Raw genomic sequence first — 15,130 nt, 5'->3', positions numbered from 1 at the left:
TCCCGTGGCACAACCAAGCACTCTTTTCCAGAGACATGGATCCATGCTAAGCTGACATAACACCGATCCATCATTTGTGGCTAAGGAGACTACGTTGGAAAGCTGACAGCTCATTATGTTTAAATACCCACACGATTTGTTGTATCCTCAGACTGGATCTGCTGTAATATCACAACTGTTATGTAGATTTGTGAACTCAAAAATTGTGTACATTTAATGTTAGTAGCACTGTATTTTTTGATTTCACTGTGACTTAGAAATATAAGCCATTTTTGCACCCTGCCTCTTTTGGAGCTATCTGGTGATAACAAGCCAGGTGGTCTCTTCCTCTTTCATAAATAATGCTTTCAAGAATTTCAAGTTTTTAAGTACAAGTGGGTGCCTTCTCTGTGTGCTGACCATTAAAATCCTTCCCTGTATGGCTCTGGGATATTTTCCTCTTGTGTGTAATCCCAGTACAGAACTGGAACATAAGAGATTAGTGCATGCACCTTGATGTGGCCTGGTACACTAGTCAAACTTATTAGGCTAACTGACACTCAAAAAGAAGTTTTGGGGCTTTTCAATGACCTCTTTGATATTGAAGGGGATTTTTGGGTTATATTAGCTAGCTTGACTAGAAGATTCTTTCAGAGGTCTTTCATTCTTCTTTCTTGTATCTGGAGTCTGTTTGGACAAATGTTCAATTCATAAAGGAATAATGGAAATTATTAATGGAATGTGCACTTTATTGAAAAGGATGTTGTTCTTTACAGATGGGACACTGTCAAGATAGTGAAAACTGTATCAACAGTAACATGATTTGTTTGTATTCAGTGTAAATAAATGGCTCTGATGCTGTTAAAGTACTTTAAAAAAAAGTTGTACCTCCTCAGTTATTCACTTGAGTTTACTGCTTGGAGACAGCTTGGGTGCCACACAAAACCCAGGTGTTGAGCTCATGAGAGCTGTTTTCATGTGTGTATTATTATCTCTGTAAAATCAACAGATGGGGTCGCGGAAGGAAATGGTTTTGCAAGAGAGCTGGCAAAAGGCTTTTTGGCACGTGATTTGGATAAACAACTTTCCCTGAAATTGCACTGGGGAGATGCAGAGTGACAGATAAATGTGCTATGCAAACTGGGCTTCCTGGATTGTGTGCCATTTTGTTATTGGTACCTGATGAAACATGGTCATCCCTGATGAATGATGACACTGTGTGTGTCTTTCTTTCAGTGCATCTCTATTTTAGGTCTGAACTTAGGTCTCACTTTGCCAGCCCAGTGTTCATCTAAGTATAAACTTAAAGACTGTACTTCTGAGGTAATTTATAAGAACTTATGTTGTTTTGGCAACACACATTTCAGCCCTCACACGACCCATGCATGTTAATGGATGGTATGTGCAGTTGAAAGTTGTAAACAAGGAAGTGATCTGTATGATCTGTTCCATATGAGGGAGTAGTTATTAACTTCTTGAGCTCCTGCTTTAAGGCAAATGCTCTCATTCTCATCTAAAAAAGATAAGAGCTTTTTTTATGTGAAGCCACCTGAGCCACCTTCCCTTATGACATTAACACAAGCAACATCTAGATTTCATACCCATCTCATTTGTTGTGTATTTCACTCATACACCTTTCACACCTTTGCCCTGATCAATGGGATGTGAAAAAGTCCCCCCGAAAAGAAAAAATAATCAAAGAGGTATAGTGTAAGAACAATTTGGATTTCCTGCTTGCTTTGGTGTTAAATTCACTGCTTATGTTTGGTGCAAATTAAAATAACAGGACTTGAAAACTGTAGCCGATCTCTAAAGCAAAAACATCGATGAAACCTTCAAGTACAGCAAACTTTAAAAAAAATCTCCACTGTTTTGTTTTGTATGAAGCATTTTTCATGTTCTACCCTCCCCCATGTTTTCTCTCCTTCCTCTTTGTTTGCTTGATCCTCTCCTAGGTATCTCGTCTCCTCCCAGCGACAGCTGCGTGTTTCTGATTGGGTGATTTTGGAAGAGGGGTGGGGCTTGCTCACTGCTTCTGCTGTTTTCTAGCAGGCGGATCAGCCTAGCAGTCAGTTTCGGTAAAAGGAGGCGACGAGTGTGGTCACTGCTTACGCTGCTTGAATTTCTTCAGGCAGCTTGTAGGAGCTTTATAATCATTTTTTTACTAAATGTACAAGCACAACGAACATACCGCTTAGTCGGTGAGCCTTATAATTTGCTCTCCGGGAAAGGAAACTAATCGGAATACGGGATTTCGTCGTCCTTCCTGTTCAGCCCTTTGTTTTTTACTGCTTCGGTCAAGTGGGAGAGCAGCAGCGCCCCCCTGTGAGCGAACAGGAAACAGCCTGAGGATAGGGAGCCAAACGAGCGGCCGAGCCTCTTGCCTCCCGTACGACGTGGGCCCCCCCAGCTCAGCTGTCCGATGCGGGGTGAGGATGAGTCCCGCTCTGGAAGCCCTCATGCAGGCGGAAGGGACTCCTTATCCCGGAAAAGGGGTGATGCTTGAGCCGTTCGTGCACCAAGTGGGGGGCCACTCTTGTGTGCTACGGTTTGGGGAACAGACAATTTGCAAACCCCTCATCCCCCGAGAACACCAGTTCTATAAGAGTCTCCCACCAGAGATGAGGAAGTTCACCCCTCAATATAAAGGTGAGTCTGTGCATCCCAAATATGAACTATTGAGCTGCCCGTTAGAGCAGCATGCATCTTTTAATTTTCTCACCTCTGTGCATGCGTTATATAAGAGTCTCATGGGTGCTTTTAATATTGCATTGCAAAAAAACAAAACTTCTATTACATGAAATTTTGCGCTTATTTGCCGTTGCAATACCTTAAAGTGCATTGTGTACACAACAACACTACAGAATGTATGTTGAATATTTGTAAGCTGATTGCATTGGCTTCAAAATAACTCACGTTACATTGTCAGTCATGTTGGAGCCTTTGGCAGACACAGCTATCCGTTTTCTGGCTATATCCCTCATGTGCAAGGCAGGGTTTCAAGTAGCGTCAAACCTAATGGCTTGACTTCCTGCCAAGAGAATGAGTAGCCAGAGTATCCAGAGGTCTTTGACTGTGTGACGCTTTTAAGGCAGCTATAGTTTCAAGATGCGTATTGGCGGGCCACGGCAAATCTAAAATAACTGCGGCAGATCACCAGAGTAATAATTTACAAGTCATTTGAGGAGATTTCCAGGTCTGGTTTCAGGGAACGACACGCATAAAGACTCACACAGACCTGAAGCAGGAATGCTATGTTCCCTGGTTGCATTCAGTCTCTCACAGTTTCCCCTACAATTACACCTAGTACATGCTGATGCGGAGATCTTCAGGCAGAGATCTTTTGACGTGATGTGTGGTAACTGAATCCACGGCCATGCAGCATGGGGCTATAAAAAGGTCCTGGATATGGAATGGGATGTGAGGAGCTAATAGTATAGTAGACGTCTGGGGCCTTCAAATGCTCAACGCCACTAGCATTTTCCAGTCTTACATTTCACATTATGATGAGAGACGGGGAAAGAGCTGTGTTCTTCTAAAGGAATGTAAGGTTCCTTATCCGCGATTGTAGATAAATGAGTCTCAGCAGTATCTGATGTTAGGGACATCTTGCAGTGGAATACTGGATTAGAAACATTAAGACTTTTGAGCAGATGTAGATTAAATTTATAAGTTAGGGGTCACTTATGTTGTGTAGAGGATACTATATTGCAATTTAATGTCACGACAGTGACCTGAAAAAAGATTGGACAGGAACGTTTGTACTTAATAAAATGATATTGATAGCAATAATAATGTCTAAGTCAGTTTAGCCCTACTCCTGTACTACATTCGATTTGCGCAACTGGGGCGCAATAATCGCGCACTTGATATACGTTTATCACAAATTTATGAGCCTTTTTATTGAAAGAAACTCGGAGTGACTCATAAGTTCCTTTGCTGGCTGCAGTGGTGTAATGACAGTGCAGTGCTGAGGCACACATTCCTTCAGAGGCGGGGCTTCCTGCAGACTGATGACGTCAGTGCGCATGACATAAGTCAAGCCTCCGCCTGCGTAGAAGGATGGCACCCATGATCCCGGGGCCTGCCATTTAACATCCAAATCCAGTGCCATGTTATTTGCATGGCTGTTTTTTGTTGTTTGTTTTTTGGTCATTGTAATAAACTGTCATTTAATTTTCTAATTCAGTGGCTGATTTGTAATGACTCCTACTGCTGCTTGGTTTTGGTATCGTGTTTTGTGTCATGTAACTTGGATGTTACATCCAGATCTAAAACAGTTCCTCTTGAACTGTTTCAACCACATCCCCTCCCTCCTTCCTGTCTGTGGTTGATCTGTTTCGGCCTTTGCAGCTGTGATGTTTATTCTCAGTGCAACACCTCCCCCACTCTGCCTGCAATACTCAGGTCCTTGTAGGGAGTTTTATTTTGGGGGGGGGGGGGGTGACCCCGTTGGCTTTTTGCGGGTCATGTCAGAAATTAGCATTGGCATCAAAGGCCTTCCAGAAACATCCATTAGTCCATGAGTTTATCAAATTGTGTTAATTATTACTAACTGAAGCCCTCAGACATTGTGCTCTGAGGGCTTCAGTTAGTAATAATTAACACAATTTGATAAACACTACCGTGCATTTGAAATATGAACTATGTAGATATACTTGCTGCTTAATATCAGTATCTATATTCTTATCTGTGTGTCTGAATCATTATGATTTGACACTTTAAAACTCTATCATGCTTTAACTACTACAGTGTTACATTTTCTATCTCTTTTACTCATGGTGGATCATATAGTTTTCTTTGTGCAATTGCTTTTTCAAATTGTGAGAATTTGTAAAAGTAACAAACATGAAGATAAAACCTCTCCTTCTATTTCTCTCTCTCTCTCTCTCACTCACTCTCTCAGGTGTAGTTTCAGTCAGTTTTGAAGAGGATGAGGAAGGGAATTTGTGCCTCATCGCCTACCCCCTCCACAGCGAATCAGGGGACCTGGAAAACAAAGACCCCTCAACAGACTGTGAGCCCAAGAGCAAGATGGTGAAGTGGAGCAACAAAAAGCAATCCCCTTTGGGCCCTGAGAATGACAACTATAGCAAAGACAGAGGTAGACACAGTCGTAAAGAAGACAAGATTATGAGGTAAGAGAGCACCTTTACTGTTTCACGGAAATAAGAGTCATGTTGAAGACGTGTATTGTTATGAAGCTCTGTAGCGCTGAAGCTGATGTCTTTCTTCGTTCTCTGCTCTGCAGTTATAATCGTGATGAGATGCAACAGCAGGCAGAGGTACTTTACTTTAGCCTGGAAAAAGGCAATGTGGTGTCACAGATCAAACACAACCCCTGGAGTCTCAAATGTCACCAGCAGCACTTACAGAGGATGAAGGAGAATGCAAAGCACCGTAACCAATACAGTATCCTTTTACCACATGCTTGAAGATATGAGAATTCTCAGTGTCTGCTGAAGTGGCTGAAGTGTTCCCTTTTTTTGCCATGTGATCCTTGACTCTCCCTTTACAGAATTTATCCTTTTAGAAAACCTTACATGGCGCTATAGAGTACCGTGTGTCTTAGACTTGAAGATGGGAACTCGTCAGCATGGAGATGATGCATCAGAGGAAAAGAAAGCCAATCAGATTCGAAAGTGTCAACAGAGCACATCTGCATCTATTGGGGTGCGACTTTGTGGCATGCAGGTAAAGTATATTTATAAATGAAACCATATATACGTGGGGGGGGTTTTGTATTTACTTGTTTATGTGCCGCTGTAGTGCTTATGTTGCTGTGGTACCTTTGCAGGTGTACCAGTCAGAACCAGGCCAGCTGATGTTCATGAATAAATACCATGGGCGAAAGCTGACTCTCGCAGGCTTCAAGGAGGCTCTCTACCAGTTTTTCCACAATGGGCATCGCTTGCGTCATGAGCTGCTGTCTCCAGTGTTGCGGAGACTTCGCGAAATGCAAGCTGCCCTCGAGGCCTGCGAGTCTTACCGCTTCTACTCTAGCTCCCTGCTCATCATCTACGATGGCGACCCTCCCAGGGCTCCCACTAGACCTAGACATAGAGGTGGGGAGGAAGGTGATGAGGATGAGCCATCTGATGAGGAGGAGGAGGAAGAAGGTGCCTTTGGTTTCCCTCGCTCCTCCTCTGCGGGTGTTGGCGCAGGTGTGTCCGGAGGGAGCAGCAACAGTGGCGGTAGTCGCTCATCCCACAGCGCAGGAGAGGCTAGTAGCCCTGTGGTGGATGTACGCATGATTGACTTTGCTCACACCACCTGTCGCCACTATGGAGAAGACAGCGTAGTGCACGAAGGCCAGGACAGTGGGTTCATCTTCGGCCTCCAGAACCTGATCACAATCATCTCTGAGCTCGAGGATCACAGTGCAGACTGAGGCTGGACTTTAGTCAGCATGGTCTAAATTTTAAGCGTGGGATGAGCTCACTGAGCTGAAACCCTGCTACACCAAGATGCATTATCCCTATGCCTATGTAGGGGTCTGCTTGGTGGGAACGTTGGACGCCTCTGCGTGAGGGGATAGTTTCAATGGTGGTACCTGTGGTCTCACTCACCTGCCAGAGGATTGGGCTGCCTGTGCCCTTTTTGCACTTTTCAGAGACTGCTCCTTTTTTTTTTTTTTGTAACACATGATAGGAGAAGTGTAGTATGAGAGAGGTCCTTCAACAGAGACTTCTGTAGCATCCTAGGGCTCTCTTCCCTCCTCTCGCCCCCTGGTACAGATACAGTTCTTTATTGTTAAGTTCTCTCTGAGAGAGAAAGCCTGAGGCAGAGAACATTGAAGCTGTAGGTAACTAGAAACCTGTCGTGGTGCTTTACCTGTGATACTTTTTTTTCCCCTTGGGATGTCGCTTTGACTGCTGGTCCCCAACAGCACAACACAATCATGGGGAAGCTGATTGAACAAGCTGACCTTGGCTGGCTGGGTCAGCAGCCTTGTAGCAAATGAGAAGCTTGCATCAAATAAGGACATTTTGTGTCTATTAAGACCCTTATATGGTTTGTGTGTTCAAGTAAGCACTTGGATTTACACTTTTTGGTGGAAGAATATTATTTAGTTCAATAAGAAGGGATCTGCCTTTTTCAACAGTTGTTCCCCTGTACTTATTGCCTATAAACAAAAGACTTTTTGGAAAGGGAATATTATCCTTTTTTTCTGGTCATTATCTTTTTCCTCTTTTTCATTCCTGAAAATTTGACTTGACAAAGAGAATATATTGATAAAACACTAAAAAGACTATAGACTATTTATTTCAACGGATTGTTAAAAATGTAAACAAGTACATTCCATATTACCACTATAAATGTTACGTCCTTCTTATACAGACTTGGATTTCTTTTGTTATTGGAAGAGCTCTCTTATATAACTGTGTGTTAACAGTATCTTGAAAATAAAGGCATTCATTGAGATAAAATTCATTGTCTGTGGTTTGTGTTTATAGTATGTTTGGGGTTTGAATTTCAGAAACAAGTATGGGTTATGAAATAGATCGTGAGGATCCTAATGTGTGCCAAAAACTGTGTACTTTTGACTAATAGTGGTACTTCCAGTTCCCAGTTTTGATTTGGGAACACAGACACCCTCTGCCAGTGTCAAGATTAAATCTTTCTTTTTCGATAAAGGATGTGGTTAGAGCTGGATCAGGTGACCCTGAACGATTCCTTAGTTACGCTGCAATAGGCCTTGGCTGCTGGTGACTTCCCAGGATACAATAAGGTTTTCTTCAGTCACCTCCTTTTACTGCATGTGTTTATACACTGCTGTGAATTTCATCACTAGTTATTATTAAACTCTGGCTGTCTCTCCTGAAGTCTGTCTTATGTTCTGTGTCCCTCCCCTGATCAGCAGATGGCTGCCTCTCCATGAGTCTGGTTCTGCCTGAGGTTTCTTCCTGTTAAAAGGGACTTTTTCCTTCTCACTGTTGCCAAGGCCTTTCTCATGGGGTGGTAGGGGTCATCTGATTGCTGGGTTTTCTCTGTATTACTCCACGGTGTTTACTGTACAGTTTTAATCACCTTGAAGTGACTATTGTGATTTGGCGCTATATTTAAAAATAAAAATAAAAATAAAAAAAAAACAACAACCTGAAATGAAATTGTTTGTGTTGACTATCATCTGCATTTGAACTGGAGACATCATATTTAGATCACAAGTGAGGTCATGTGTGAGGTATTGGATGTTTTCATAGTGCACTTAATGTTCCAGTGTGAATGAATCAAACTTGAAGCTGCACTTCAATACACCTAAGGCTGTCAAAGATTGAGGAAGACGTGACTCATAATTATCAGTAAGAGTCATTTGCTGAACTGGAACTGCTAGAATGGGGAAAAGATCAAATATCACAATGCTGAAACTAGACCTGCTGTAAAACTGTAAAATAAGGAATCAATGGTGTGGAAAACATGCGTCTTTTTTTTTGCACCTGATACTATGAGTTTTTCCATCCATTATCCATTGTTCATATTAGGCAGGTACAAACAATGCTTTCTTTTATGAAAGTAACATCTCTCCTTAATGCTGTATAGTACAAAAAGAAAGGAGTCGTTGTTTCAAAGAAAAAGCATGTTTTCATACTTGAAAGTGTAAACGTAACTAAATAAAGTGCAGTGTTAATGTAGCATAAAAACATTAACCTTCACAAAGCAAACAATTATTTTGAGTTGAGACCATGTTGACAAATGACAAACAGTTTTTGTGCGCAAGTTGAACTTCAAAGGATCATTTTTCCTAAGAGAGTTCACTAAAGGTGTGAAATTGTGAACATAGGATTGCTTTTTGACCACACAGAGACAAATGTTTTTTCTCTGAAGAAGTCTGGGATTTTATGAAAGCTCAATTTAGTTGTTAAGCTCGAATATAGGGAAAGATTAACCCTCCTGCCTTCTTGGGACCTTTTTGTGCCACTGCTATGTGTTAAATGGCTGCCATTTCCACTGTGTTCAGTGGAATATAACCAAACTTGCCACAGGATAGTTTTTACCTGTCAATGTTAATATTCCAGTGTGAATTCCTTAAATCAGCCTAAAATGGCTGAGCAGCAGAAATCCCCACACCCATCACCCTGGGGACCATTTTCTGCCCATTGACTTCCATTATAAACGCTATTTTTCAACCCCAAATTATCATCATATGATTTTATTTTTTCTTCTTTTCTTGGATGTCAATGAAGACTCAGGGCCTTGAAGTTTAAATTTTTAAATTGCAAAAAAATGCAAAAAAAATAATGGCAGGTCAAAATGTATGTTGGTGCCAATCTTTGGTCCATCTAAAGGCCTACTTATAATGACAATCACATATTACTTCAACTGGTTTTTTGTGGAAATATTTAGTTTCGTTTTTTGGTTTTTGGGGCTTATAACACAGGGCGCTCATGTAATAACACTGGGATTTGAAGGGTTAAAACAACGAAAATATAATTAAAACTTTACATGAATATTTCAGGGAGAAGTAGTTTTACAAGGTTGGCTAATTTAAAGTGGAATAAAATATGGATATATGGTCTTTTTATGGCGTGGCTGAGAATGGTCCCTAGGGTGATGGGTGTGAGTTTTTTAAAGGATGGCAGGAGGGTTAAACCACTCCTGCCTTAATCGTGATGTGATGTGAGTGATGAACCTCATCCTCATTCTGATAAAGGTTTCAGCATAAAAACCATTACTATAGTACAAGTATGAAAATATCAGACACCCTCTGTTTAGACAGAATTAATCTGTGGGGGTGGGCAATGATTTTTTCCAAGTGGCAATAAATAAAGCAAAATTGAGTTCAGCTTAGTGGTGCAGCCCTCAACAACAATGCTAAATTCTCATCTAGCTTCTTGGGAAAATTAATTGGCCACCCTGACACAGAAAGCTTCCCTGAGAACTGGCTTTGGGTTTTTCCTTTCCTTTCGCAAGTTTGCTTGGTACGGCAAAAACACAAAGATTGCTTACGCTGCATGCGTCACTGTTGTTACAGAGTTCATTATTAAGCAGTTTAGTTGAGGTTTTTGGCACAGTTGCTCTTTGGCGGTGACATTGGTGACTGATCTGCACAAAGCTCAGATTACAAACTTCTATTCAATAACAGTTCCATAGTGATAAGCAGGAAGAATGAGAAGGTGTTGCCAGCAGCTCAGATTAGTATTTTCTAACATACTGTATGTACCCTAAGCTCCACAGTGAAATGTGTTGCCTGTTAAAGCTGGCAGCTTTGTAGTCTGCCTAATCAGCTTTCTAGTGCTGGAAAAGAGTGAGGAAAGTATGGCTAGAATTTTGACACACCTGCTGGAAGGGTTGAATGAAATGTGACAGAACAACTTTGTATCGACGTATAGCAGGTACTGGTTTTAACCTTGCAACAACCTGATGTGAAATGGGTGGAGAAAGTTAACACGAAGAGATGGTTTAATCTATTAGGATTTCTTATTTATCTTTCCATGTTGGAAAAGTAAATATGGTGAACAGGTTCTTCCATTCTCGCGTTTGTGTGTGCGAAATAAGATGTGACTTTAAATTAGAATTAAGGTTGGAGAAGCCTGTGACCAGAAATGAGGAACAGAAATACCTGCTGAGAGGAAGCAGTTCTAATTACAAGAGAAATGAAACAGAAAGTCAGTCATGCAAATCATCTGATGCCACGACCACTCATCAAGCTTAGCTTCATTTACAACTGGTTGGACTCAAAGCCTCCAATTGACCCACATTATCCTACTTTGTGTGCAACATTCCTCTCCCTTCTTTAGTTGTAGTTAAAATTCTGTTTATGGACAGAAATTCTAGTTGCAACCAAGGGGTGTGACAGTGTCTGGCCTTGGAGGCCTCAGGATCACCTCTCTGCTTTTTGCAGAAGATGTGGTTCTTTAGGCTTCGTCAAGCAGTGGCCTCCAACTTGCAGTTTTTACCTGAGTTTGAAGTTGTTACCACTAAACCCCAGCCCATAATGAATTTAAGTTGAGCTAATGATGTAGCATCCACGAGCAGCTATCAGTGCATGTATCTTTGTGCACGGTGCAGCTGCAGTGCTCTGCAATTTCATGGCCAAAGCACTAGTTAGCAGTGAAGTTTCTCTCTTAGAAATGATCTGTTACCTAGAAAAATGGCAGCAGTGGAAGAAATAGCCAGAAATGTCTAGGAGTGATTGAGGGTTGCATTGAGGGTGCATGTCAGGTTTTGGCATTAGTTTTGGTTTTGAGAAAGGTTTAACATAATATATTAATCCCATATCAGCTGGAAAATGGTGGAGTGCCCACTCCAAATTAGAGAGGAATTTCTGTCCCAAGTGGAGAAGCTTCATTATTTGGGGTCTTGTTCAAGAGTGGGGGGAGAGTAGAGAAAGAGACTGACAAACAAATTGGTGTGGTGTCAACGGAAGCTGCCTGTTGTGGTAAAGAGAGAGTCAAGCATAAAAGCTCTCAGTTTACCACAGGCTTTACGTAATAACTGAATGAATGAGATCATGAATGCCAGCAGCAGAATTGGTCTTCCTCAGTAGGATGTTTGGGCTGAGCCTTAGAAGTTAAGCAAGGAGTATGGTCGTGAGGGGCTCATACTGCTCCATATCGAAAGAAACCAGTTGAGGTAGTTTTGGCATCTGACAGTGGCACTTTTTGGGTTTCTTTAAGGTAAGGGGATTTGGCATATCCTACCTGGAGGAGATCTCAGGGAAGATCCAGGACACACTGGGAAGAGTCTGTCATTCGGCTGGCTTGGCAACAGTTTAGTGTCACACTAGAAAGGTTCGACAAGCAGCAGAAGATGGATGGATGGATGGATTTCTTATCAACAATATATTGTTTTGACATTTGTTTTATCAGTTGACTTCTGATCTTTTGGCCCTGCCCACTATGTTAGGGGATTCGGTTCAGTAAACATCAACTCAGGAAGGTAAACAGAGATGCAGTCAGTTTAGGGGCGATGATAGTAGGAGGCATGAGAGGAAAGAGATTATAATTTTCTCGTTTCAGATCTAAAAATAACTTCACATCCGCTGCTCATGTGCTGCCTGCTGCAAAACAGATTTGGATTAATGTTTTTCTCCTCATTGGAATATACTGCTGGTTGTTTATATGGGTTTTGTGATGAAGCTGAAAAAGCATATGTAATCAGCAAAGAACTCAGAGTGGATACTTTGATTTGCTATATTTTTTAACTTTTTGCATTTTGGGGATGAGTCAAACTGTTTTGCTGTGATGACATGACATGGAGCATGACATGGAAAGACACAAATTAGAAGCTTTGTACCAACAGCTTTGTAATAAATGTGATCAGGTTGAAGGTTACTAGATCAAAGTAGGCTAAGGAGACCTATTCAGGCCAAGGATGTAGGAAAGCACTTGTTCTTATGTAAGATGTGTTATTAATCATACTCTAATAATGCATGAATGCAGCTCTCTTTGCATACGTGAAGATAAACACATAAGTGTTTGTGTTTATTTGGTGCAAGGAAAACTGCAGTGCATATCTGACAGACCTGTATGTGCTATTACAGCTTTTACTGTTCAAGGGTTATAAATGTTCTTATCTGATTGTGTGTCAGTCCAGCTCTGTGTGCTTGAATGACTTTGAAAGGCATTTTGTTGCAAACACTGTCTTATTCTTCACAAAAGAAGTTGCTTCTCAGCAAAACAAACTACCAAAACTGGATTTGAATGCTATATGGCACATGCACTCTACTCCTCCCTCCAGCAACAACAGAGAATAGTGTACTATTTCAAAAAAGCACAGAAATAAGCAGAAAAGCAGGATGGTGTCTTCAGACAGTGGACAGAGAAAGGTTTCTTTGCCCCAGGTGCTATTTTACAAAATGATTAATGTATGAAACTTGAAAGCCTTAAGATGAAATATGGCTTGGAGAACAAAGATTTCTTTACCTTTCACCGCTAATTTATCAGCAGTAAAGCCCAGCAGAGATATGAATAGCATGAGTGAAATTACTGTTTGCATACCTCCAGTGTACCTTGTATTATTCCAGTGTTCTACAAAGCCTTTGGGTAGAAGTGCAACATTATACTACAAGAAGAATTCAAGATTTAAGGTGAAGATGGAAAAATGCATAGTATACTGCCAGTACCTATTACAGAGATTTTTCCTTGCAGATTATTTAAGTTGTAAATATATATTAAAAGGATTGTGTTTAAAACCTCTTATTCTAGAGAGACCTGGCAGTAATGTACAGATGTACAGAATCTCCATAGCAAGCAATACATAAGAACTATAAAGCTTATGCATTTCATTGTGTAAAGCACAATGAAATACCGTAACTAACCACCTTAGGTAAAGATCAGGTGCATTCATATAAAGCAAAGGTATCAGATTTACTCCTAATAGAGAAACATAATTTATGTTTGAGCTTTTTAACGTGAATTTTAAGTAACAAGTTCTAATCTATAAAGATACCAAAGTACTTACTGTCTATGTTGTGACCATATCAGTTCAACCCTTTGATTGGTTTTGATTAGAGGAAGTTTCGATGGCTTTGCCATTTCAAAATAACATGAATTTGCAATTGCCTGCATTTAACACGAACTCAAGCTGAGTTAAATGGGACCGATCAACATCAAAGACAGGCTGCAGAAATTCGAGGATTTGTATTAGTGACGAACAACAAATAACTGCGTCGCAGCGCTTCATATATCTGCATATAGAGAGACAGTCAGCGGTTCTAATATAAAGCCCTGAGCAACTTCTTTGTCTACAGGGGGGGAAAGAGGATGAAGACCAAGCAAAGTAAATACACTGTTCTGGCCAATATTGTGACGTCTGTTAAGCAACTGTGTCAGAAACATTTACAAATTAAGAAAAAGAATGAAACAGCATTTTATTTAATCCATCTCATTAACAGGCTCAATTTTCATGTTAATAGCAGCAATTATTGTTGAATAGAATTTTCATCTAAAAAATCTTTTAATTGTTCACTGATAAATTTTTCAAGAATTTGCTAAAACATACAACATAGATATTGGCCTGCAGTTGTTATTTTTTATCTCAATCACTTTGATGCAGTTCTCACATCAGGAACATATCTCTACACCCACAATAGCCTTTGTCTGTTTGTACATACTGCTATTGTTGCTATTGTTACTTCACTGTTGAAGTTTTTTTTATTGTGCTGATCCATTTCTCATCTCAATTGCAATACTCATCAAAACAGTTTTTTTTTTAATCAGTCAGAACTACATATCTTTCACTCATCTTAATACTCTCCAACATTTCATTAGTGTTTTCAATCAAATTAATTCAAACGTTGTTTCATACATGTATGAAAGCATGAGACCAGTCGCATACTGATGGTAGTATTTGCTACCATCAGTATGTGACTGACACACATGTTCATGTCTTGTATCACATGTGCATATCATGGCACTCCGAATTATACACAAGCATGTACGTACATATGTGACTTTACTTGCTTGTGAGTGGAACAGTGCAGATTGCCAGTAAAACCGTGCAGAATAAAACCCCCTTCATCTCTTAAAAAATCCACAGGGCACAAGAGCAGGACCCCCTTGATCAGTGTGCAAACACTGTTTAGCAGATTATACTTTGTTTCCAAAGTACTTTTTGTTTATTGATAGTGATTTGTACAGTGCTGTGAAATTCTTCAGTTTCCTGTGTTTACTGTATTGTACTGTGTTGTATGAACATTGAAGGGAAAATAAAATTGTTTTGTCCAAGTTACACATGTGATACTGAAATAAGCTTTTCTGGAAAATTCACTTTTAGACACAATAGCAGTCAACTATACTCCAAATAAAAGAATAGTCAGATACAGCATGCATTCAAAGTAAATGAAAACTGCTAGTCATTATGACAAAGCACTGAAACATTTTCAATACCCTGCTTTATATAGGCTCAATGCAACTTGTCAATTTGGTGAGAATAACTCATTGGTTGACCAAAAAAAAAAAACACCTTTGTCTTGACATATGCATCTTTAATGTTGGAAACTTCAAAATTAAAATGAGCCAAAGCAACTGACAAAAACTGTTACAGCCTTTTGCAAGTTAACTGTTGCATGTATATGAGCTATTTTGGGAAATGCATCTTTAGTGCTGAGAACTTAAGAAATGTCCAAAGGCAATTTAGAAAATGGTAAATGCTGAGGAAGCAAAGTGTTTTACCACATTCAAAAGCACAAAATAAGTACAAATAAGAT

The 15,130-nt window shown here is 40.3% G+C and overlaps 1 protein-coding gene across 1 annotated transcript; it reads left to right on the top strand.

The window, feature by feature from the left end:
• Positions 1–2,042: 2,042 nt before the first annotated feature.
• Positions 2,043–7,409, top strand: LOC146574365 (inositol hexakisphosphate kinase 2-like). Its single transcript, XM_085273971.1, has 5 exons — positions 2,043–2,628; positions 4,886–5,117; positions 5,231–5,391; positions 5,498–5,673; positions 5,777–7,409. The coding sequence occupies exons 1-5, from the start codon at positions 2,415–2,417 to the stop codon at positions 6,368–6,370; spliced, it is 1,377 nt and encodes a 458-aa protein (XP_085130097.1). The 5' UTR covers positions 2,043–2,414; the 3' UTR covers positions 6,371–7,409.
• Positions 7,410–15,130: the final 7,721 nt, after the last annotated feature.

The sequence above is a fragment of the Mchenga conophoros genome, linkage group LG5 (genome assembly GCF_057382185.1).
Source record: "Mchenga conophoros isolate Kocher_MC1m ecotype Shallow Benthic linkage group LG5, M_conophoros_male_GT1.1, whole genome shotgun sequence".
Lineage (NCBI taxonomy): Eukaryota > Metazoa > Chordata > Actinopteri > Cichliformes > Cichlidae > Mchenga > Mchenga conophoros.
The sequence above is the reverse complement of the archived record's forward strand: the minus strand, read 5'-3'. Positions and strand labels throughout refer to the sequence as shown.